The sequence below is a fragment of the Cheilinus undulatus genome, linkage group 18 (genome assembly GCF_018320785.1).
Source record: "Cheilinus undulatus linkage group 18, ASM1832078v1, whole genome shotgun sequence".
Classification (NCBI taxonomy): Eukaryota; Metazoa; Chordata; class Actinopteri; order Labriformes; family Labridae; genus Cheilinus; species Cheilinus undulatus.
Genome location: NC_054882.1, coordinates 11,766,290 through 11,791,521, shown reverse-complemented (window position 1 = coordinate 11,791,521; position 25,232 = coordinate 11,766,290). Strand labels below are relative to the sequence as shown.

The 25,232-nt window shown below is 40.6% G+C and overlaps 1 protein-coding gene across 3 annotated transcripts; it reads right to left on the bottom strand.

Moving 5' to 3' along the window:
* Window positions 1-232: 232 nt before the first annotated feature.
* tulp4b (TUB like protein 4b) lies at window positions 233-25,086 on the bottom strand. Of its 3 annotated transcripts, XM_041811997.1 has the most exons (16): window positions 22,915-25,086; window positions 22,003-22,290; window positions 18,337-18,609; window positions 17,633-17,761; window positions 16,192-16,353; window positions 15,823-16,003; window positions 15,629-15,736; window positions 15,372-15,538; window positions 12,517-12,741; window positions 11,991-12,225; window positions 9,382-9,505; window positions 9,068-9,212; window positions 8,091-8,184; window positions 7,857-8,000; window positions 4,409-7,743; window positions 233-1,857 (listed from the first exon to the last, which is right to left on the bottom strand). In XM_041811997.1, the coding sequence occupies exons 2-16, from the start codon at window positions 22,018-22,020 to the stop codon at window positions 1,741-1,743; spliced, it is 5,457 nt and encodes a 1,818-aa protein (XP_041667931.1). In that variant the 5' UTR covers window positions 22,021-22,290; window positions 22,915-25,086; the 3' UTR covers window positions 233-1,740. The 3 variants fall into 3 exon arrangements, with proteins under 3 accessions (XP_041667931.1, XP_041667930.1, XP_041667932.1); XM_041811996.1 differs by having other exon boundaries at window positions 22,003-25,086; XM_041811998.1 differs by having other exon boundaries at window positions 18,337-18,606; window positions 22,003-25,086.
* Window positions 25,087-25,232: the final 146 nt, after the last annotated feature.

The following is a 25,232-nucleotide window of genomic DNA, read 5'->3' as shown; positions in this document are numbered from 1 at the left end:
GTCATAGGTGTCTTGTGGCCTCTCTCACTAGTCTCCTTCTTGCACAGTCACTCAGTTTATGAGGACGGCCTGATCTAGGCAGATTTATACATGTGCCATAGTTCCTTCATTTCTTGTTGATGGATTTAACTGAACTCTGGGGGATGTTCCCTGCCTTGGATTTTTTTTTGTCTCCAACCCCTGACCTATACTTTTCAAAAACTTTTTCTGTGAGAGTTCTTTTGTCTTCATTATGTAATGGTAGCCAGGAATACTGATTTAATAGTGGCTGGACTTTCCAGACTCAGGTGTCTTTATACTACAATCACTGAGGCACATTCACTGCACTAAGCTGATCCCCATTTCACTAACTATGAGATTATTAGCACCAATTGGCCGAAGCTCTTACATACTTTTGTTTAATTGACATTACTTTGTAGAAATTAGTTTTCACTTTTAAATTAAAGAGGGTTTTTTGGCCAACAAAGCCTAATTTTATTTACCTTGACTGATTTATAAAATCATTAAAAGAGTAAAACATCCAAGGGGATAAATACTGTTTATAGGCACTATACACCAATGCAAACTTTTGTTCTGAAAAGACCTTGTCTTTCCTATTTACTATCATTTATTTTCATGAAACATTTGCACCAAGAAAGGGGTGGTTTGGCATCAATTGGGCAAGATACCTAGGTTGGTTGCTCTTACGTATCATCTAGCCCAATAATCGATCAGCCCCAAGTGAAAATGCAATAACTGCAAAGTGTACTGAACTGAACTGAACCAAACTGGAAACACACCTTAACTTCCTGTCAGCCATTAGTGACAGTGCTTGTGGGGAGTTGGGTGATAAAAAGAGCATCTAATTTTACACCATAAGTCTGACTGACTAGTGGTTTATAGTACTGTGGCCAAAATTATGATATACAATGTTGATTGCACCACTTCATAGAAGTTTCATGATATAAAATATACAAACTATGAGAAATTGTACTCAACTCTTCATGTTCAGAATCAACTAATTCTTCTATTGCATGTTCAGTCATCTGAACACAAAGTAGAGGAAATTACAAATATAGCAGACTAAAAATTCAAATGACTGCCTTGAAATAGAAAGTGCTTAAGAGAACAATAATAAAGCAAATAAAAGTACTAGAATAAAAGACTATTATAAATGCAATAACCTATTATTTATGTTTTTAGTCATGTATAACTTAATCAAAAACATGCAGTGTGGTATCAGATGTGGTTTGGCTTAATGAGAACCACCATATCTTACAATCACAAATAAATATAAAATCAGTCCTCTTTTTTAAAATACACTGAATTTTAGCCATCACTTAGAGAGGCAGGAGATGTCTTTGGCACCAAATATGGTACACAACCTTCTGGCTTTTTTTCACATCTATTCCAACATTTACTAAGGCTGCCTTTTGTGTAGGTCAACTACTTTTCTTCACTAAATAGCATTTGAACAAGAACTAAAGTTAGCTGGAATACATTCAGTATATGAACTAGAAATGATTAACTGATAGTCTCCAAGACCACTAACTAACCGAGACTGGCTTTGCCTTCAATAGACTGATTGTAAATTACCTTCATGTGCAAGACCACCTTGTGTATTAATCTCTTTAAGATAGAACCACCAGGACACGGCACTGCCCCAGCTATCAGCTGACACACTGGGCTGTAATACCAGTGGACCCTTATGGTCAACACCACCGTGGTTTCTTTTGAACACGCCTACAACGACACCGAGTTTCACTTCAGCCTCTGAGTCACATTGGCCAGGGCGACAGCAAACGCCTGCACCGCTGAGAAAGGATACTGGAAATCCAAGATATAGGCGTTCCCGTCGATTCGCCCAAACTGCATCACCTGAAACAAACAAAAAAGAGGAAGACATTTCAGAAAGAATGCACCAACCAATGTGAACTGTTTTAAATTTGCAATAATAAGCACACATCCTTGGTGAAAAAACATGGAAAATTCACACTACATTCTCCGGTAGCTAAATATCCTTTACCCAGCTGCTAGCATTCCTGCCAGCTTAGCAGTTAGTGTTGTCTTTGTCCCTGCCTGGCCTTTCACCTTTGAGGCCTGTAGGTTTGCCTGTGTTTTGTTTGTTAACATAATTAAGGCCTTTTAATGTTTTGTATTGCACTTGTTTGCATATAGATTTGATTAATTTATGTTTTCACTGTTTTAAGTAATTGTGTAAAATTATTTTGTAAACTCATTTTCCTTGCATTATGTTTGATTATTGTTCAGTTTTTTAATATCTGTTTCTGTTTCCCACAGCTCTTAGAGTGTTTTTGACAATTTGCACTGCTTAAAATAAAAGTAAAAGGTGTCTTAAACCATCAGATCGAGAGTCTTCCATTGCTCCAGCTAGGGATGCTACACTTTGTTATGTCAATAAATGCAGAAGACAGGGGTTTGCAATTCTTTTTTAATGGAAGTCCCTCTTTGTAACCTATGTTCAGTTAAGTTATGTAATAAGACAAGATATTTTTTAATGTTCAAACAAATGTTTTTAGTCATTTATCTAAATTTATTTAACCAGGAAAATCTCATGTCCTGGCCAAGACAGGCAACAGCACATTTAAAGTTACAGACATGAAATATGGCAAATTAACCAATCCTGAGTCACAGAGCACTAAGTCATAGATCAAAACATCTTCAACCTGAAGCATCATCCTCCAATGTTTTCAATCTATTTCTAAAAAAATTTAAAGAGACCAGCTCCCAAAGCCATAGAGTCTCTTGTAGCAGGGTCCAGGCTGCAGGAGCAGAGTACCTGAAACCCCTTTTACCCATTTAAAGACGGACTTTAGGCACAAATAGCAGCCACAGAGTGAAGGCAGTAGCTTCCAGAACTTTTCATATGGATAAAATCACACAAGTATGATGGAAGTAGATTGAGTATAGCCTTATAAATAGGGATATGCCAATGATTTGGCCCGTGATTTGATAATAAAGACTAACAAACTGGGTCATTCAGAATACAATTTAAAAATCTAGACTGGTTATGAACCTCAGCGCCCCATAGTACACAATATCTGAAGATTTAAGGCATTGAGAAGATGCATGCATATATCAGCAAAATCAGTAAGAGGCATAAAAGTAGCAGCAGAAATATAGAAAGGTAAGGTAATTGGTAGCAGGTGACAGCACCATGATTGGGTAAAAGCAACACCTCAGAAAGCGTGGCATGAGGTTCTCCTTGCAGTTTTTGAATTCCTATCCTCAACATGCCTTTGTGAGGAATTAAGAGATTTCACCATCTGTGCTCTTTAATATCATCAAATGATTCAGAGTATCAGAAGTAATCTCTGTATGTAAGGAGCAAGGCTGAAAACTAAAATTGAATGCCTGTGATCTTTAAACCTGTAGGCTACAATATACCAAAAACTGTCATTATTCTGTGATGGATAATATAATGTGGGCTCAGGAATTTCAGAACAAACATCAGGTCATATTTTACCATGTAAAGAAAGAGAAGCACTTCTCTGACCCCGAGCTCATCTGAAATGGACTGACCTAATGTGGATAAGTGAACTGTGGTCTGATGAGTCCACATTTTAAGTTGTTTTTTGGAAATAATAGCTGTTGAGTCCTCTGAGCTCAAGTGGAAAAAGGACCATCTATATTGTTTTCAGCACAAAGTTAAAAAAAAAAAGCATCTGTGATGGTGTGGGGGTGTATTAGTGCATGGGTAACCTGCACATCTGTTAATGCATCCTTAATACAGAGTGCTTCCATCCTGACTTCTTTTGTCAGTGATCTCTCTGCTTATCCCAGCAAGAAAACGCAAAGTCACATTCTTCATGAGTCACAACAGCATGGCTTCACAATAAAAGAATGCAGGTACAATACTGGCCTGCTTTCAGTCCAGGCCTGTCTCCTGCTGAAAATGTGTGGCACATTATGAAGTGCAAAGCCTGACAATGGAAACCCTTTCACTGTTAAACAACTTCAGACATCAAGGAGGAATGGGAGAGAATTCCACTTTCAATAATTCAACAATAAGATGCTTACAGAGTTTTGTAAGAAGAAGAGGTACTGTAACACAGTGTTAACATGCTCCTTTTCCAGTGTTTTTGGAACATGCTGCATACATTAAATTCAGAATGTATTCATACTTCTGAAAAACAAAAATGTTTAAAAGTATGAACGTTAAAATCTCATCTATGTGCTTATTTCAGTGGAATATAGGCATTGCAAACTATATTTTATTTATTCTGCTTTTACCAACACTTTGCACAATGTCCCAACTTTTATGGAATTGTGGTTTGAATGAGAGGTCAGTTTTAAATCCTTAAAGAGCTGCAACCACTGTGTATGAAGCAATTTTACTCTAAATTGGGAATAAAAATATTTTTCTGTATAATTTTCAGCTTTAAGTTCTTAATGTTTTTTCACCCACCTGTCTCCCATCAAGCTCAATTTGAAAATTCTTCGCTGACTCCTGTGTGACTCTTCCACCAAAATCAAGCTGGTAGACCTGCGTGGCTTCATTCCACAGTGGTTGTTTATTGGCCATCACATAAACAAACCCTTGGCTTCCTAAACTGCGATCCTCTCGTTCATTGGCCTTGCGGCACTTTATCTCCTCCAGCTCGCTTGCCATGCGCAGGCTTCTCTTGTTCTTCCAGCTCTTTTTGCTGCTTTGGTTCTGGTTCATGAGCTCATCGCCGCTGATAAACAGCTCGGGCTCACTCTCTGAACTATCCTGGAACTCATTTGTGGTCCTGCTCATCTTCTTGGTTTTATTGAGCTGCTCTCTCTGTCCCTTTGGCTTCTTCTTCTCTCTACTGCCGAGCCTTGGGCTGGAAATGAGAGTGTTGAAGTCAGAGAGTGCACGGCCCTCCTTTCTGGATTTTCCCTCAGAGACGTTGGGCATGTTTGCCTCCTCGGCTCGGCTGTCCAGTCTTTTTCTGCTCTTCTTGTTAAAGCGCTCTGACTCTTGCGGCACGGGGCTTTCATTCAGGGATGACGGTTCTGGAAAGTTGTTGGAGGACTCTGCTAGATCCTCTGTGGCACTTTTGGATGGCGGTAGCTCAGTAGGTGGAGGAGGAGGGGGGAGAGGGGGTGGTGGTGGTGGCGCGGTTGGAGGTGGAGGGGAGAGGATTGGCTTCTCTAAAACCTGGTGGGTTTTGGTGGGGAGGGGAGGCGCTGGAGGGTCTTGCATGGGAGGAGGGCAGGGGTAAGGATTCCAGGGATGAAGGCTGACAGGGTGCAGCTGCAGCCCTGCACATGAGCTGGCTCCTGGATACATCGGAGGAAGAGGGCAGCAGGCCAAGTTAGCCAGATTTGGAGGATATCCTGGAGGCAAAACCAAGTTTGCATCCTGTTGACCAAAAGGGACTGAGCCTACAACTTCATTGGGGTTGCACTGTGGTGGGGGATTCTGTAAAGTCTGGAGTGGAGGACCACCATGAGCTACACCTGGAGGGAAAGGCGAGAGAGATATCTGGTACCCTGATGGGAAAGTCAGCGTGCTCGTGCTTGGACTGGCTGGAGGTTTAGTTGTGAGAACAAAAGGCAGCCGAGTCATGTCTAAGTGCTGAGCTTGGCTGATGATGAGTGGAGGTGCTTTATGAGGTCCTGGTGGTGGGCCTAACATTGTTTGCTCTGGGGTGAGCCAAAAATCCTCAGTGGTGGAGGGATCCCACTGGTAAGGCGGAGGACGTTTGAGTGTCAAGTTGACATCACCGAGAGTAAGCTGGCGTACAGATTTCTCAAGGTGACACTGCTGATTCAAAGTCTCATCCTCAGTGAAGGCAGAGTTAACATACACTGTTCTGTCCCTGCTGTTATCAACAGCACCCAGCAGGCTGTAAGATGACTGAGAAGCCAGAGGGGAGGCTCCTTTAGAGTGCACAATGATGGTGCTGTGATGTGCTCCTTTCCCTGGTGGGAAGTCCTGCCTCACCACCGTGCCACCTGCGATGCCACTGCTTGAAGTCCCACCTCCACTTACACTGACACTAGTGCTGCTGCTGTTGCTGCTGCACTGTGTGCACGTGTACAAAGCAGTGGGCACCCTCTGCTGGTAGCTGAGCGCTAGTGCACTGTTTATTTTAGCCTTTGTGGGAAGGGTTCTTGAGCTTTCCATCATCTGCGGGACTTTAAGCCCTACGTCCCTGCGGTCACGACGCAGAGTGGCATGAATCAGACTGCTGTCAATTCTCTGGGGAGGAGGAAGTGTGGCAGTCACTTGATTGGCTGGATCCGGGTAAGGAGGAGGGTCTCCACTCGGTATGGAGTACCGAGGGACAGAGAGGCGACTCAGTGTTGCTGAGCTGTAAGGAAGCTGGACCTTTTTAGTCTCAGAGGAGGTGACTTTCAGAGTGGCAGAGCCGTGGACAGCGTATGCATTTTGGTTGCGAATGACACGCCTGCGTGGCCGACAAACCTCCTCTACGTTTCCACTGCTGTCAAAGGTTGTGATCCTTTCATACCCCAGAGGTGTTGGGTACTGCAGAGTGACAGGGTGAAGCAAAAACTCATCCTTCTTCAGGCAGGGGTCGGGTGCCAGGACACTAGGGCTGTCACAGTTTGTGACAAGAGTTTGAGGCGTAGTGGCAGCTGTAGCGGCAGCAGCAGACACCACAGTGCCTGGATAAGGAGGAGGAGGATTAACCTTCCTCATTTGCATCTCCATAGATGCCTCCGAGTCAGTGAAGGGGGGTAAAGTCCGTGGCATACTTGGCTTAAGAGTGTGTGCATGCTCTACTCTGGTCAGGCCCGGCTCAGTGGTCGGAGGGGGAATCTGAGGCAGGATATGAATCTGTTGTAAGGAAATGGTTGGATATCCTGTTGGAGGAGGTGGTAGCTGCATCTGCATCTTCAGCTGCTGCTGCATTTGTTGGTGCTGCCTCTGCATCTGCTGATGTTGCTGCTGAATCTGCTGATGCTGCTGCTGGAGCTGCTGCTGCTGCTGCCTCATCTCCTGGATCTGCTGACGGATTTGCTGCTGCTGTTGCTGCATCTGCTGCTGCTGTTGCTGCATCTGTTCGTGCTGCAGCTGCATCTGTTGCTGCTGCTGCTGGATTTGATGTTGGTGATGAAGTTGCTGGGGCGTCACCTGCTGTTGATTTGGCGGCATTTGTTGGTGATGCTGAACCTGGTGTTGCTGCTGCTGCTGCTGTTGGTGTAGCGCCTGCTGGTGATGCAGTTGCTGTAGCTGTTGATGTTGCTGCTGCAGTTGCTGTTCTTGTTGCTGTGATTGGGACTGATGGTGGTGTTGCTGCTGCTGCTGTTGCTGCTGCTGTTGTTGTTGATGATGATGCATTTTCTGCTGCTGCTGCTGCTGTGCTTGCATTTGCTGCGACTGCTTGGATGGCGGTTGGCGAGGCTGCTGCGAGTGAGAGCGCTGCGAGTGGGGCTGCGGGGGAAGATGGTGAGGAGGTGGTGGAGGAGGAAGAGTACCAGGAAGAAGAGGACCCATCTCCAGCCCATTGAAGATCACCTGGCCGGGATTTGAGTACCTAGTTGGCACAGGGTACGGTGATGCAACTGCATCCTGCCCATGATCAGTGACAGGAACCGAGGCTGCTGCTGCCGCTGCTGCAGCTGCTGCCGTGGCTGTCGGGTTGGTCAGGACATCAAGCTGAATATTCTGATTGGCCAGAAGAGACTGAACCAGGCCAATACTCTGGGTTGGAGACATGGCCTGAGCTGGGCTGTGTATTGGTGCAATGGGAATGTTGACGGTACAGGGGGGATTGTCTCCTGCCACTCCAGATGGACCCATCACTTCATAAAAACAGATAAGAAATGTTCAGGTGCACTGAAAAACATCGCAATAACAACAATTTTCTTAATAATTTCATTAGCATCTCTACTAACATATTCTTATTTCTTCTTACCTGGTAAGTCATCCTCATCCTCACTGAACACGTTGGGATTGAAAACAGGCAGGCTCATAAAGTCATGAGATATTTTCCTCACTTCTGGAAGGTAGATTGTCATCTGTCTTGGCTGCAGGTGAAGCAAACTGGTCTTGTAGATAACTGTAAGAGAGAGGAATATTATGGTGGCTGTTATACTCATCAGACTAGTGAGGGAGATATGTATATCTGTCTATTGTTGTTCAGATTTACCTGCACCAAGATTGGCAGGGAGGAAAGATGCAAGTCCAACAATTTTGAATTTTGTCCCCCAGATATTGGACGTGACTTGAGCAAGGTAGTTGTGCTTTAAGGAAGACAAAGGAGTGAGTATGAGTCACTTAGAAATCAAGTATACTTACTTTCTATTACAACAAATGCAATAATATACCAAATTTGAAAATGTATGGAAGCCTTAAGAGGACACACATTTTGTTTTACTTCATTTTCATGTCAAAATTAGTTGATTAGTTAAGTTTGTTAATGTGCAATGACACTGATCATTTATACTCGAGAAATTAAAAATGTTTGCACCAGATGTAGAAAGTTGCTTATATCTACCTGTAGAATCCCCCTTAGCATCCCCCTTATAAGAAATAAGGGGGATGCTAATGATTCGGGGGGGGCTGTCTGCTCTAAGGTTTACACTCAAACTACCTAAAATCATGTTAAAACCCAAATGAATGGTTCATACCAAGGTCTCTTGCTAATACAACTTCTGGTTTGGGCTGTTGTGTTTGCTTTAAACAATGAAAAAAATTCAAATTTATGTGTATTTTGACAGGAATATGTCACTTTTTTCTGTGTGGGTCCTGGGTGCAAGGCTCATCTTAGATATGTGAAGGGGGTTGTCAATGGAAAAAAGGTTGGGAACCACTAAAATCCAGCCACTTTGAACGCCCCATACTTGAAAGCTCATGTCCACCAGTCTGCTCATATCTAAGACTGAAACTAAGGTTATTTTGTCCCTAATTTAATTCTATTTAGTTTGTTAAGCAAACAAAACAGTTTTCATTAGTTTATATCAATGCCAGTCTAAATGTTAAATACGACTGATTTCATATCGTAAAAACACCAAAAATGGCTTCATTTCTACATGCTTTATACTAGACAGGATTCTCTAAGAGTGTAGGCCATGTCACTGATGAACAGTAACATTTTATATGGACTTTTCAGGTTATATATCATACCTCTGTGATCCCATCCATAGAAAACTCTCGGCGTGTCAGACTAGGAGAACGAACTGGAGGCTTCTTTGTCGGTAACCGTGGTGACCGCTGGCCTTCTTGATTGGCACGGGACAGTTTGGGAGATTTTCTTAATTCCATGTTCATCCTTTAAAATGAAAATTGGAAATATGACATTATTCAAATGTTTGAAGTCTGCAACTCAATTGGCGCAATGAAGCAGACACTACAGAACTATTTTCTTTCATGACAATGAAATGTGTTAAAAAATAAGTTATTTTATGTATTAATATTCAGACATGTTGAACACGGCTGACCTGTTTCCCCGCGATAACTTTGGCGACTTCTTCCCGACCCACTCATCGCTCAGTTCAATGTCGCTGGAGTCGGAGCAGTTGCAGCTGTCCGTGTATGAAATCATGGGGTTTACACAAACCTCCTCTATGAAAATAAAGCACCAAACAGAAAAGATGAGTCCTAAAAATACTCACATGGCATTGAACTACCCTTGCATTGAGAGAAAAAAGCAGCACCAGTGAAGCCTGCTTGAGGTGCAGACTATTCGTGTATGACGCCATGGACCATGTTACATCAGAGAATCACCAGTCTGCCCTTGTTCTTACTCAAAGGTGAATTTCAGGCACTCTACATGAGTAAGGTATATTGAAATTTTATTTTAAACAGATGAACCAGGCAAGCATTTAATTTCAGGACAACAGGGAACAAGACTTCTGTTCAGAGGAAGCCCTTAACTGACTCTTAGGTACTCAGCTTTATGCGCTATCAGTAATTTTAAAAAGCCAAACTACATCTCACCTCTTTGTGGAGATCAGTTTAGGGACTACTCTTTATGCCTATCTCACCACTTGTCACTACGCGTATGTCTTACAAGGCTGCAGCTTGCAGCTCTGAAAGAAACAGCTCGCCTTGCTCCATCTACGGCCTATTCAACTGTTTAATAAAACATGTATTTTCCAAGTTGTGTCCATGTGTTAATAATTCAGTTATCTCTTGGTGCCCCTCTGGTGTTGTTACTGCCAGAAAACAGCTCCAGTAATGTTACATAACTCCCTGTTGAACCACAGATTTGTACATGTCTGTTCATGTATTTGTTGATTAGAAATTAGAAGCATGTTAATTAGTAGTTTGGCCATGGTGACAGATGTATTATTTATGAGGATTTGACAAAAAAAGGGATCTGTTGACTCTTTTCTTATGTTCATACAATGCTATGCATGTCTTTACCACAAAATTTCAACAGTTTTTCCAGTACCATGTGTTTTAAAACAGTGTAATCTGTGTTTATTTTTATTTTTTTTTGAGAAAGTGTTAAAACACTGAAAAGTAGTGCACTTTACAACATCTGTTACATGAGAGAGTTGAGTAGGAATGAAATGAATCATTCATAAGTTGCAGGCAAACTCCTATGTTGAAACAGTGGAATTTCTTTTATTATTGCCGGTGTTTTTTGTACTATTTAGACTGCAGGAGTTTGCACTGGCATCAAACACTGTCAGTTAAAGTGGCACTGATGCATCAGTTCAACATCTGCCCTGTTGACAACAGTGCCTGATGTTGATCTGTTGTGTCCCGCCAGCTTAATGAATCCTAACTACTAAATCAAAGAGGGCATTTTTTTAGAGCAGTGGTTCTCAACCTTTTCAGCCAGCAACCCCCAAAATAAAGGTGCCAGAGACCGGAGACCCCCACTGTACCTGGAGGTGGTTGAACACAGCCATGCACAATTTGAAATAGTCATGTGCAGACAAGGCTGTCCATGAAGGGGATTAAATGGGAGAGCTTTCTGGCACCCAGCCAAACTGGGGGCCCATGGAGGTCAGCAAAACCATGGTCCATTGTAAAGTTAAGCTGTGATATCCATATTTCATATCTAACCTGAAGAACCACTATTATCAAAGACACTATCTAAACTAACTTAAATATTGTTTTTTAATTATTTTTGTAGTTAAAAGCCTTCTTAAAAATGTATATTCTTTTTGTTAAAAAAATCAAAATGGTTTAAAAATTGCTAAAATGGAATAAAAATGCCAAAGAAATGGTGGAAAAGCTAGTGAAGTTGGATTTTAAAAGTGGCAAAAGTTTGATGAAATGGCAAAAATGGGTTAAAGTGGCAAAAATGGGCATAAATAGTGGTTAGAGGAGTTCAATTGTTAAATTGGCAAAAATGAAATAGGATAAAAAGCCAATTTAAACTGGGAAAGAAAAGAAATTGGTTAAACTAGCAAAAAGGGCATATAAAATGTGATAAGTGGCAAGAATTGGTTTAGAAGTAGCAAAGACAGGCAGAAAAAAAGTGGTGGAATGAGTTCAAAACTGACAAAAGCAGGTGTTAAATGGTTAAAATGTGTTAAAATCAGAGGGAAAAAGTTATGAAAATGGGTAAAAAACAATTTGACAAAATTGGTGTAAAGTGGAAACAGAGCAATTTAGAAAAATATTCTTAGTTTTTTAGGGCATCTGGACACGCCCTCTCAGTGTGTCGCAACCCCCAAGGGGGTCCCGATCCCAAGGTTGAGAACCCCTGCTTTAGAGGGCAGAAGAAGCCACCTGTTGGACAAATTCGGATCATTTTTAAACAATAGAGAAAATATAGGCGTAGTAGAAGTTTAATAATAAAAGTAATGACAAAAACATTCGCATTGGCCACTGGCAAAAATGTTATTTTAAACCTCAGTACTGGTATTAGCCCTATTAGAGGGGTATACATTTTCTAATATTAGTCTCTGTAAAAGAACTTAATTCTACATGCTTGGCTGTTTGAAATCACTGAAATTTGACCAAGTGGCTAAAAACATAATTCTGCTGTATAAATAAATCATTGTACATATTTTGTTGCTCTCTGGACTTGAATAATAAAATGGTAACACTGGATCATTTAAGAATTAACTATCAGGTCTAAGCCCACCTGCTTTGCTGTCCGTTTTGGGATCCATAATGACAAACTCAGGCCGTAGTTTACTGATGCGTCTTCCTTTGAGAATAGGCACCAGTCCTCCTAAATATTCTAGGTAGAGAGTGTAGCAGGGTCCGCCTGCCTCGGGGCTGTCCTCTGCTCGCTTCATGGTGCAGTGGAGACGCTCGTTCCCAGCTGTGGGATAGCTGACAAAGTCACGGATGTTGTTTGGGTCTGGAATTGGGGGCTGAAACAAAGAGAGGAAAAGGCTGTTGTATTTCTGAACACTCAAATGAACACATGTCACAGTCAGCAGTTTTGTCGCATCATGATGCAACGAAGCTAGTATGAAGTTAGAGTTCCTCCAGGAATGCCTCCGATGTAACCTTAAAATGTGAGACCAGGTATGAGCCCATGCATCTATCAGACATCAAAATTACTCATTATTAGACACCCAAAAATCAGACATGGAAGTCCAGAAGGAAAATGCTGCACCATGACATCTCTAGTTACTACAGTAAATCAGGGATCAGTCTACCTTGATGGTGGGTATGAAGGCAGTTGTGACGTAGGAGCAGAGCAGTGAGGGCATGTTCAGTTTCCCTACATCTTTCTCCTCTCTCAGGGCACTGGCAATGCCCTGCTGGCATAAAAGTTGGAGGCTGGCCACCCTGTGCTCCACACGCACCACATAGAGCGCCGGTCCACAAGCGAGGAACAGGCGAGAGTCTCTGTGACCCCAACAGATGGTGGTGATGGGTCTCTGAAAAACATGTTTTCACAGCAGAACTCTTACAGTCATGTTCTTACAACATTAACTGGCCTGAGCTCACTTTCTTATGAAACTAAAAACTTCAGCTTAACCCACATTGACAAAACATTCAGTGACAACTCTGAATCTCACTGTACTGCCTTGAGGGATATGTACTAAAATTGCTTCTATGTACCAAACAAAAGTGTTTCATTTATCAGTGTGGGTATGCAGTAAAATCCCCATGGCTTTTTTATTCTATATAAACCATATTGTACACTTTACTGTCAGAGGTATATTTGCTGCATTTACCACCAACTTATCCAACATTTTTATCTGTTTTGTTATTGAATGGAGATGATAAACGTTACCACTGATCAGACAGAAACTCTGCAATCAGCTGGAATACAAAATAGCTTAAAATAGCAACAAAATGATGGACATTATTATCAGTAGTTTAGCATCAAGAGTGTTTTCCAAGCAGAGATGACTCAAATAGAACTCTGTTCTTAAAGATATATTTTTCAGGGCTTTTTAATGCCTTTATTCAGATAGGACAGTGATACTCAACGTGTGGCTCCGTAGCCACGTTGTGATAATTTGTGGCTTTTTATGTCTTCATTTGAAATATCATTCCCAAAAAAAACCTTAACAAAAGGGAAACTCTGACCTCAGAAATTATCCATTGCAAGTCACATTAATGAGCTTGTTTCCTACACTTAAACATTTGGCTTTATATGTAAACCTTAATTTATTTAAACCTTATTTTTTTGTCTTTATATTTCCTTAATATTCCTTTATATTGCCTTTTGGCATTGAATGCCACTTTTTTAATTCACATTTTTTCCAATCTTTGGAGCTTTTTGCCCATTTTAGTCATTTTTCACTCGATTTTTACCATGTTTTTGCTGCTTTTTGGAGCTTTTTGCCACCTGTAACTATTTCTTCCCAATTTTTTCCACTTTCTGCCCTTCTTTGCCATTTAATGCCTATTTTGCCCCTTTTTTTACCCATTTTTGCCACTTTTGACCATTTTTGCCACCCTTAACTTATTTTTATTACCGCTTTAACTTGTTTTTGCCACTTCTCACCCCTTAGATTATGGCTCTTGCAAAGGTACTTTCAACTATTTGGCTCTTTGGTTGAGATGGGTTGAGTAACACTGAGATAGGAGGACAGTGGATGGAGTCGGAAAAGGAGCAACAGGCCAACATACATGGGGTGCGACCTTACTGCTTGGCCATGCGTGCCCTGGAACCCAGTTCTCATACACTGACAGTGTTAAAGCTGTACAAAGGCTGAGTGATATAGAACGTAACAAATCACAACTGTATCATATAAGTTTGAAACCAAATCAACATATTTTGATGCCATCGTGCCAGCGATTGCCAGGACTGACAATGTTTTCAGGTTTTCCATACATCAGTCACAATTCTTGTGAACTGATCTGGCATAAACACCTCAATGGATTTTTGTCAAACTATGCACTAACGTTCACCCTGATCCATGAATTAACCAGGTGCATTTTGGAAGTCAAAGGTCAAGGTCCCTGGGCCTCAAGTTCATTCTTTGTTTCCAGGCCAATCTTGTAAAGATCGAATATTTAAAACCCTTTCCTCACACTTTGCACTATGTTCCCCCTGGCTCAAAGATGGACTGACTACATCCTGTAGGTCAAAGGTCAAAGTCATGGGGCTTGTTTTCCTGTCTTGCTTGTGGATTATCTCAAGAATTCTTTGAGGGATTGTCTTTCACATATGTTTACTCTCACCCATGGTTGAACTGATAAAGGTCAAAGGCAAAGGTCATTAGGCCTCATGTTCTGCCCTTGTTCATGACACCTGTACCACTAAAATAACTGCCCTTCTCATTGATCCACTTTCACTGTTGGAAACATTACAGGAGCATATAACCGCCAGTTAGTTAACAGAATAACAGGCAATTGGTGCAGCTAACAAGTGAGGTTTCTAAAATACAGACTGTTAGTTTGACTCTTTATTGCCTTGTTATCCACTATGATGGACTTAAAAAGGAGAAATTAAAGGACTGGGGTGCCAATGGCCTATTACTGGGTTGTACCCAACCTGGCAGCCCAGGAACAAGTCTAACGAGGAGCTTCTTTCCCTGCATTTCCCTTTCTCTTTCCCCAATTTCATCCTTTATCTCCTGCCCTATCAAAATAAGGGCTCAAAATCCCCAAAATAAATCCCCAAAAAATAAATGCATTATTTTATGCTCAAAGAGATCTTGGAAGTCAGTGGCAAAATTGTTTCTGAATGCCTCCTATGAAACTTCTTCAAAGATGGCCCCACAGTTCATTTCACCTACACATATGAAAATTGGCAGACTTATCTATTGCACTCATTCCTACAACAAGCCACCTGCAGTCAACCCTACGCCCAACAGGAAGTGAGCTATTCTGAATCCATTTTGAAAAGGTGATGTAATTTTTGCCCTTTAAAGGGGTCATGAACTTCTCTCATGTGCTTCATGTCATCAATACCTGGTCAGCTTTATACAGGGATATTAAATTCTTGGGGTTTTGTTGAAGGACGTGGCTTTTGCAGGCATGGCAACCCCTTCTTGCTGGGCGTAGCACTGTCTTTGCATAGCAAAAGCAATCATTATGTAGCAGTACTAACCTGTGCTGGTGTTTCTAAAGTATAGATGTGTTCTCCTTGGACATTGTAGAACTTAACAAGAGCGTTCCTCATGATGGACGCACAGGCAGAGTCAGCAGGAAGCCCATGTCTCTCCATACCAGCCACAGCCAGGAGATCTCCCTGAGAGCACCACTGGGCCTCAACATCTGTGGAGTTAAGAGCCACCAGAATTAACCATATATGTTAAGATAAATTAGAAGTAAACCAAACTAACGATGAAATGTGTAATTTAGTACCTTTTAGCCCTGAGCGGATCACAGCTGGAGAGAGGTCATCATAGTTGTTCATTAAGCTGATATCTCCTGATAAGAAGGTGACTGTTAACAAAGGCTTGACTCTCCGCACTAAGAGGAACAAAGAAAAGTAAGCATATTAGCCTCCCATGGACAAAACAAGCTGATTTATCTAGAGTGACATAACATCTTTGGACCTAGAGGCAGAATATTGTCGTCCGAGTCCGTGTCACTCTCAGTGCTGTCCTCCACCAGGAAATCAGGGCAGTTCCAGGACATGCTCACAATCCCATCAGACTCATGTAACAGGACATGGGCGAGCATTCGTCCGTGACAGTCCATCACTATCACCTGACCATCTGCTGTACCAAACAGGACCTAAGGTAGCATTGGACATTAAAGTTTAATAGCTAGAAATGCTCTGGAGCATCAAATCCTTGGGAGAAGTTCTGTAATAAAAGCTGATTATATAAGTCAGAAACTTGTTTGCCAATATGGCATTTAAAAAACCATCTTCTTCCTCTTAAAGGTTGAATTCTTTATTCATTTTAATGAAGGAAAATTGCCTGTTGATCATCAGGTGTCCAGATGCCACAGGTGATTTGGCTCTCAAGGTTAATCTCAGAGGACCAGTGTCTTTGCCCGCTGACAGAGCCAACCAGAACAAAGCCATCTCTGTACGCGATGAGGGCCTGGGTGCCATCATGTGACCACGTGAAGTCACTCACCTGAAGGAGAGAAATGCATGTCAAGACAACTGTTAAAAAAAATGAAGGACACTAAAGGGAGGACAAAAAGTGGACACAGCAGTATGCTGTCATTGTGACTCCAGATACAATTATGAACTGAATATGGTGCCAACTGTCATGAAAATATTGAATCACCTTTTCCTCACGCATCTCATATTGTATCATATTATATCCCATGTCCTATTGTGGTATATTATTGCTTTGCATCTGACTGAACCAGGTATCAGAAAATAGAAATCCTCTTTCACAAGCACCTTAGCCCTGCTTAATGTAAAATATCCTAAACTGTTTCTTACTGCTTTACAGTTTTCTCAAATGCTGTAAGAAAGCTCATTGCAGTAAAATTCCTCACATATGGATATTTGCATTAAATCTAGTTACCACACTCAAATCCTGTAAGAAAGCTCACTGCAGTAAAATTCCTCACATATGGATATTTGCAGTAAATCCATTTACTACACTCAAATGCTATAACAAAGCTCACTATGGTGAAATGGCTTACCTCATATGCACATTTGCACTAATTAATGTAAACTATATTGAATTATCTTAGCTACCTTTTGTAAATTTAAAGTCATCCCTGCATATTTTATACTTTTTGTCTTGTCTTCTTGCACACTTTGCACAATTTGTAACCATAAAGAGAGCTCACTCCTATTAAAATTTAAATCTTTTATACTTTTTTGTATTATACATTTACTTATTTTTGTATCAAATGTCTTATTCCTGTACATTGTGAGCAAAGCTTATCAAACTAAAATTCCTTGTTGCATAAGCCTGCTTGGCCAATGAAGCTTATACTGATTCCAGTATCATAGTGTATCTTATCATTTTGTATTGTATCATATGGTTTGGCATATAGTGTTACATCATATTATATTATATTGCATATTGTGTCATAAGTTTTACTTGCACCATTCAGATTTATATTGCTTTGTATTTTACTTGTTATTGTGTTGCGTACATATTGTGATGTATAGCATTGTACTGTATTGCATCACATCACATTGTATAGTATTGTATAGTATAGTATAGTATAGTATAGTATAGTATAGTATCCCCTGCAGTTGACTGGCAACCAGTCCAGGGTGTACCCCACCTCCCACTCAATGACAGCTGGGATAGGCTCCAGCCCTCCCCCCACGACCCCCAGCGGTATAGAAAATGGATGGATAGTATAGTATCTTGTTTAATATCATATCTTATCACAGGGCCATAAGATTATCTTTCAAACCTATTGAGTGTATTTTTGCAGTACCTGTGCTCCTCTGTCATTCACCAGCTCTACAGACCACCGTCCTTCATACTGGATCCAAACAAAAATCCCACCCTCCATATCACAAGTGGCCAACTTCTGAAAGGGTTCATTCCAACGCACTAAGACAACCTGCAAAAGAAGAAAACATAGTTTCTCTTTTTACTCTAAGCACAGGTGGCTTTTTTGCATTTGTCATCATTCATGATTAATTTACAGCATGGGCAAAATGCTGAAAAAACATTTCAGGCAGAAAGTGGTTTAAAAGCTCTCAGCAGCTGGGGGAAAGAGCCTATGGAGAAAAAGCAGACATAGCTGGTATTTGTATCTCTGAGTTATTTTTATGTTGTATGCATACTTTTGACCCTTTACTATTCACTTCCATGGTGTTATTTAAACCCATACTACTTTTATATTTTTCTGCTTTAAGTAAATATTAAGTTTAATTTTTGGCTTGTTTTTTAATATTTCTCCATTTCCATAAAAGTTATTTGTATGCTAATTTCTTGTTTTTTCTAACACTCTGTGGTGTGTTTATAATCTAATTTCACCAGAGCGATAATTAAAACCATACCTTAATTGTTTTCGTTAAAGACAGCACACACTTTTGTTTAGATGACAACAGAGGATTCAATAACAGCAGGTGAGATCAGGTGTTCAACAGAAACATATTAGCAAAGATGAATTAGTAAGATTCCAGGGCATACCTCGCTGTTGTGTCCTCGCAGGTTGAAATTGATTCTCTGAGGTGTAGTTCTGTCCCTCCTGCAGTGACTAGATGTGAACGTCACCCCAACGACTCCTCTCCCATTCCCTGTGGCGAGCCAGCCCTCCTCATAGTACCGTCTCCGGCACACCGGCTTGTCCTTTTCGCTCTTGGGGACGCGGCCTTTCCACGAGAGGCAGAGGATGTTGGAGTCGCTGCAGAGGATGGGACCATGTTCCACGGCAGCCAACATCCCTACTGAGTGACCAGGCTGCTGAGGACGGCAGAGACAGAGGCAAATTTAAGCTGAGATATATAACTTTTTGACCTCAATGTTACACCTGTTTCATTGAACACTGTTCATTCCTGTCTGTCTTTGGCTGTATATTTACTATGAAGTGGTTTATAGTGATGTTAAAGTCATTATTCTCACTCTCTATCAGTGATTACCAGATCATCTGATCTGTACAGATTTGCAGTATTGCTACTCCCTCAGTTATTACTCATGCAAGCAAAGACACCATTGAGTGCAATTGTGCTGAGTTTGTTCACAGGAAAGACAACAGTGACTGAGACAAGATGCTTATATGCTCTTAGTTTGAAATATTCCATCAAAATGAGTTTTCTCTGAGCAAACCCAGCTTGCAGCAGTGAGTCACTAAGGTGCCTTATAACAGTACAATCACGATGGCTGCTGCTCACAGTGCTTGAGCTGTTCTTCTATTATTCACTTTCCATTGAGCGGCTCCAGATTTGTCTTCAGGAGACATCATCACGAATGCAGTCTGACTTGTATTTGTACAGATGCACACAATAAAACTGACATTATCACTAAAAATATCATTCATATTCAGCCTGAGGGTACTTTTTCCCTCAACAAACTGTTTACTGCATCTATATACCTACTGAAACACTTTTCTGAGGACAGGCTTTGTTCATTTAGGTCAGTTATAACAGAAACCTTACCTTATACCTTGTCCTATCTTATGATGCTGGGTTACAAAGGACTGCTACATGGCTCGTGGCTCACAGGTGTATTTTAAAGCATAAAAAGCTACTCTTCTCATAACAAGTATCTACCGTTGGTACTGTTGTGGACCTAATATGGGCTTATCATATTGGTATTGGAAGATATCCCCCCTCTTTAAACAGAACATACAATATAAAACCAAAACGATGGAGGAAAAGATTGGAACATGTTTCACACATTTTTGTAACAGTAACATTGTTACTCTGATGACCACTCAACAGTCACAGAGTCACTCTGATGACCTCTCAACATTGACAAAGTCACACTGATGACCACTCAACAGTCACAGAGTCACTCTGATGACCTCTCAACAGTCACAGAGTGTCTCTGGTGACCGCTCATTAGTCACAGAGTCACTCTGATGACCTCTCAACAGTCACAGAGTGTCTCTGGTGACCGCTCAACAGTCAAAGAGTCACTCCGATGACCTCTCAACATTAACAAAGTCTCTCTGATGACCACTCAACAGTCACAGAGTTACTCTGATGACCACTCAACAGTCACAGAGTGTCTCTGATGACCACTCAACAGTCACAGAGTCTCTCTGATGATCATTCAACAGTCGCAAAGTCTCTCTGAAGACCACTCAACAGTCCCAGTCTCTCTGAATACCACTCAACAGTGACAGAGATACTATGATGACCACTCAACAGTCACGGAGATACTATGATGACCACTCAACAGTCACAGAGATACTATGATGACCACTCAACAGTCACAGAGATACTATGATCACCACTCAACAGTCACAGAGTTACTATGATGACCACTCAACAGTCACAGAGATACTATGAAAATCACTCAACAGTCACAGATACTATAAAGACCACTCAACAGTCACAGAGATACTATAAAGACCACTCAACAGTCATAGAGATACTATGATGACCACTCAACAGTCACAGAGATACTATAAAGACCACTCAACAGTCATAGAGATACTATGATGACCACTCAACAGTCACAGAGTTACTATGATGACCACCCAGCCGTCACAGAGTCTCTCTGAAAATCACTCAACAGTTACTGATACTATGAAAACCACTCAACAGTCACAGAGATACTATGATGACCACTCAACAGTCACAGAGATACTATGAAGACCACTCAACAGTCACAGAGATACTATAAAGACCACTCAACAGTCACAGAGATACTATGAAGACCACTCAACAGTCACAGAGTCTCTCTGAAAATCCCTCAACAGTCACAAAGATACTATGAGGACCACTCAACAGTCACAGAGTTTCTGTGAAGACCACTCAACAGTCCCAGTCACTCTGCCCCAATACTGTGAAAAGCTCACTGTGGTAAAAGCCTCACCTCATATGCATTTTTAAACTTATTCATGTAAACTATCATCATTTTTTAAATCTATCTCATGTAAATTTGCCCATATCCTTGCATATTTTATACTTCTGATCATGTCTGGTCAGCTTCCTTTGTACATATTGCAATCATACTATTAATGCACATGGACTTGTATATACAAGAATGAATACATAACAAGAGCATGGTCACGTTAAAATCTCATTTTTTTAATACTTTGATTCAGGTTTATTCATTTTTTATATTTTAATGTGAATTTCCTGTACATTGAGAGCTAACCAGATTCATATTCCTTGTGATGTATTCCTTGTGGTTCCTAGGTGGATAATTTTCCATCCAATTAAACACAAATTAAAATTCCTTTAAGCCAACTAATCTAAAGTTTAGAAAGTATGCATGTTTCCTGTCTCTCTTCAACTATGCTATCAAATAAGGAAAAATGCCCCCAAAATTATCTCTAAAAATAAGGCGAATGTGGAGGTGCAGCTCCTTCCATGTGCAGAGGTGGGCAATGAAAACACCCTGAGTTTCATTAACATTCATTTTAAAAAGCCTGATTTTTAGCAGGCATAAACATATTTACAGCCTGGTTCGAAAAAAAAAAAAACAAATCTGGTCTTGATAGCTCTTTTCTTAATTGGCACATACTGTAAAGGTGTTGAGTTCTTGTATAGCTCATCCGTTCTGAGTTTTAAAGGATAATGGGTGGGCTGATCTGACTCACAGTCAGTTGGAAAGGTTTGCCTAATCATTCCTGCTACTAGCTTGACCCACAGTTAGTTTGAGACATTTCCAATATGGCCACTAATGGGCTTCAAAAATCTGTCTCATAAAACCAATAGGTGACATCAAAGAGACTATGTCCATGTTTATATTCAACTCCAAAATTCTGTAACTATCTGTATACACTTACAAATCCATTTACATACAGCTTTACCATTTAATTCACTTTGAATAGCTTTTGAATCCGATTTCCCTGCTTGGTAGAATTGAATAACACCTTCTTCTCATTTCATCCCTTCACTAAAGGCACATTTTGCATAAACAAGTCAAACAGACATTTGCAATAGCATTACAGGCTTAGACATCATGAGAAACATATTGCACTAAATTTAATTGGTCTCTTTAGATACCTTTGGATGTCATCTACAATTAAAATCAGTTTCTGTGAATCTGGATAATGTCTGGCTGCACAAACAGACTGGTCCCTTTGGCAGTTTATTGCATAATATGCTATTATATATTAAAACATGACCAAGTAACCTAGAAAAAGATACAGTAGGATAAGTTCTTGATATGAAGACATACCTCATAGTTCCTGGGCATGTTGAGTCAAAATTTCTCCATTGAAGGTGTCCATATTTCCATTCAGGTGAAGCACTGAAGGGTAATGGCTGCTCTGCTCTTGGTACTTGCAATCAAATTAATGGGGAGGTAAAATGCATCATACAGCCAGATGTTGTCCAGCTCTACATTCATTTAAATCAAACAGCTGTGCACTTCAGTGTTAGCCATGAAAACGACGTGAATCCTCTCTGGTGACTGTGTCCCACCCCATGTCCTCCTGATGTGGCTCTGGAGAGTTGTGTAATGATCCTTTTAGCAATCAAGAGGAAAAGAGACGAATGCAGACAGGGTTACTTCAAAAAAAAGGAAGAAATATGGGGGAGACAGAGAGGATGATCTGCCTTAAAATAGCCGCGTTTGTCATTCAGTGCATCAACCTTGAAATTCACAGTTTTTCTCAGTCTCTATGCAACAGCAACACTGCATTGGAGATCAGGGCACTCGCAGTCTCCATGGGTACTGATACTGTCCGTTCTTGCTATTTTACGTCAACCAGCAGAGCAGCAGGCAACGATGTGAACTCCTGAATGCCAAATTTAGCATGAATAAACCTGTTCTAATGCAGATAATAGCCATAACATACAGATATCTGTATCTTAAGGTGCAATTTCATTCTCTCTCTGACGAATTTGAATCAAAAGCATCCATAAAAGTCGAAGAAAATGACCACTCATCGCCTCTGTAAAGGTCCCTCACTAACTACAATATATAACATCAATTAAACGTCTCATTCAAAGGCGCCCTGTAGCCCAGCTTCCCGCATGCAGCAGTTCGTCTGAGCCAATGCGCACGAGACTAGACAAGCTGCGGTGGAAAACAGAGATGTTGTTGTCAAAGAGGATATACGGACACACATTATGCAGTTTCACGTACCTTGAGCCGTTCAAACAGCGTCTATTCCGGAGACAGTCGGCGCTATAGTGCGGTTGTGTTGCCAGGCGCTTCTCCGCTAGCGCACTTTGGGGATGTGGCTTTAAAAGGGGCTGCCATGAGGCATATAGTACGGAAATTACACCTCGAACTTTAAAACATAAGCATTGGTACAAATAATAACCCTTTTTTCTGAATTGTTTACGCTAACTTAGTACAGGTAAAAAAAAAAATCTGAAATGAAGTCTAGTCCACAAGCTGCTGTTGCGGATAAAATAGGCATTGCTGTGCCTGAAAAGGGGGGTTTCTGCCATGATGGCAACCTCACAAGGCGCACCCCGTCTTTATAGTGTGGTAGAAAGACATTCTTAACACAATACCTTCATGTGACGAGCTGGCTGACCTACCTTCTTGTAGGTCTACTAATTTAATCTGTAATAATATGTACGGTGGCCCTGAAGGTCAACTGCGCTATATTCGCTGCTGCCAGTTATTTCACCTGCTGCAAAAACAATTGACCTGCTTCAGATTAACTACAATTTAATGTCGTTTAGACTTTGGGGTTTGACTATTTGAGAGAAACTATAAAGATCTGAGTCAAGCTTCCAACACAATTCCTAGTAATATTAATGAAGTTAAGTTAAGAGCGCAGCATAATCACATTCCATTTACTGAAATGCTTTAAAGTGGAATAAAAAAAAACAGTAAAAACATATATTTACTTTACACTGGGTAAAATATATCACAACATCTGTAATGTTTTGTGGCAGGTAAAATGTTTTTCAGCATTTAGAATATTTTGCAGCAAGGCAGGTGTTTTGCAGTAGTTTAAATATTGCAGCAGGTCAAGAGTTTTGCTGCAGTTGAACAATTTTGCAGCAGGAAAGTTGTTTTTGCAGCTGTTAAAATATTCTGCAGCAGGTCAAAATTTTTGCAGCAGGTCAAATGTTTTGCAGCAGTTTAAACCTTTTGCAGCAGATCCCTTTTTTGCAGCAGGTCAAATGTAATATTTGAAATATTAAAGTTGACCTTCAGAGCCACAATATGACAATAGTAGGCTCATTATTAATCAATGTAATAGTTCTTTAGTAGCCCATGATTCAACAAAGCACAAGCAGCGATCTAAAATCATCAATAATCTTTATTGTAACATAAGATTATATGATCATTGGCATAGTGGTTCTCCTATCATGTAATCAGGCACTCTCTGCTGCTGACATGATGCTCAAGCACAACAGCTGATGGTTAATCAATGATTGGTTGAGTTTTTTTTTTTTTTTTTTTTTTTTTTTTTTTTTACCAAAAATGCTTAATATGGAAGAACTTCCTGCTTGCCTCTGTTTCAGATCATGGTGTAGGAAGATATCTCTGGTCAAAATAAAATACATGAAGAGCTCACAGTTGCTCACAGTTTTTAAGAATATTTTTTGACCCTCTTCTGCAGGGATGGGTAACACTGGTTACCTAGAGGGCTGCATTGATTTTGTTTTTGATGCCAAAGGGCTCAATTTGTTATAAATTGTTGTACTTTTTAAAAAAAGGGCAAACAGAAATCTTTAATGTGATGGGATAAACACAGAATTAAATCAATTCCAAGACACTTTTTCAGTGCAATGAATTTGATAATTACTTGTTATTGACATATTTTACTTGCATACTTATTTTTTTACGCATGCATTAAGTGATGCATATAAAAGGTTTTTGCTGCCATATATTTCTTCTAATTTTGGTTTTTTTAAATAACTAAAAATACACCAGTAATCAATGATTATAAGAGAAATGTTTCCGTTTTCATTATTTCACGGCAGATTTTGTCGTGTTTTCTTTATGTTTGTATTTTATTTGCATTTGAAATGGACTTGGATTGGAATAAAGTGAAGTGGAGGGCTGCATGTTGCCCATCCCTGATCTACAGTTAAAAAAACTAATAGATAGAAAACTAATATACGAATAAGTGGGTTGTAAAACTGATATCTTAAAGCTCCTGTGAGGGACTTTTGGTTTGTGTTGATTCTGGCGCCCCCTATGGACGAGGTGGTACATCTTATCCGTCCTTAAAGACCCTGTAAAGTGAAATCCAAAGTTTCTGTCTTAACACTCTAGATATGTTGGAATTTGGTTGCTGTAAACATGTGAAAATCTACATGTGACTGAATTCTGGATTCAGGCCATTTCACCTCTTTCCTGGCTTGGTTTCATGTGGGCGGGGCCAATATGTGGGCTCACGATGTCATGAGCCCATAATAGGGAATGACCCCACCCCTCTAATGCTGCAATATTGTAGAAGGAAGCAGTCACCTGGAGCAGGGACTTCTGGGATT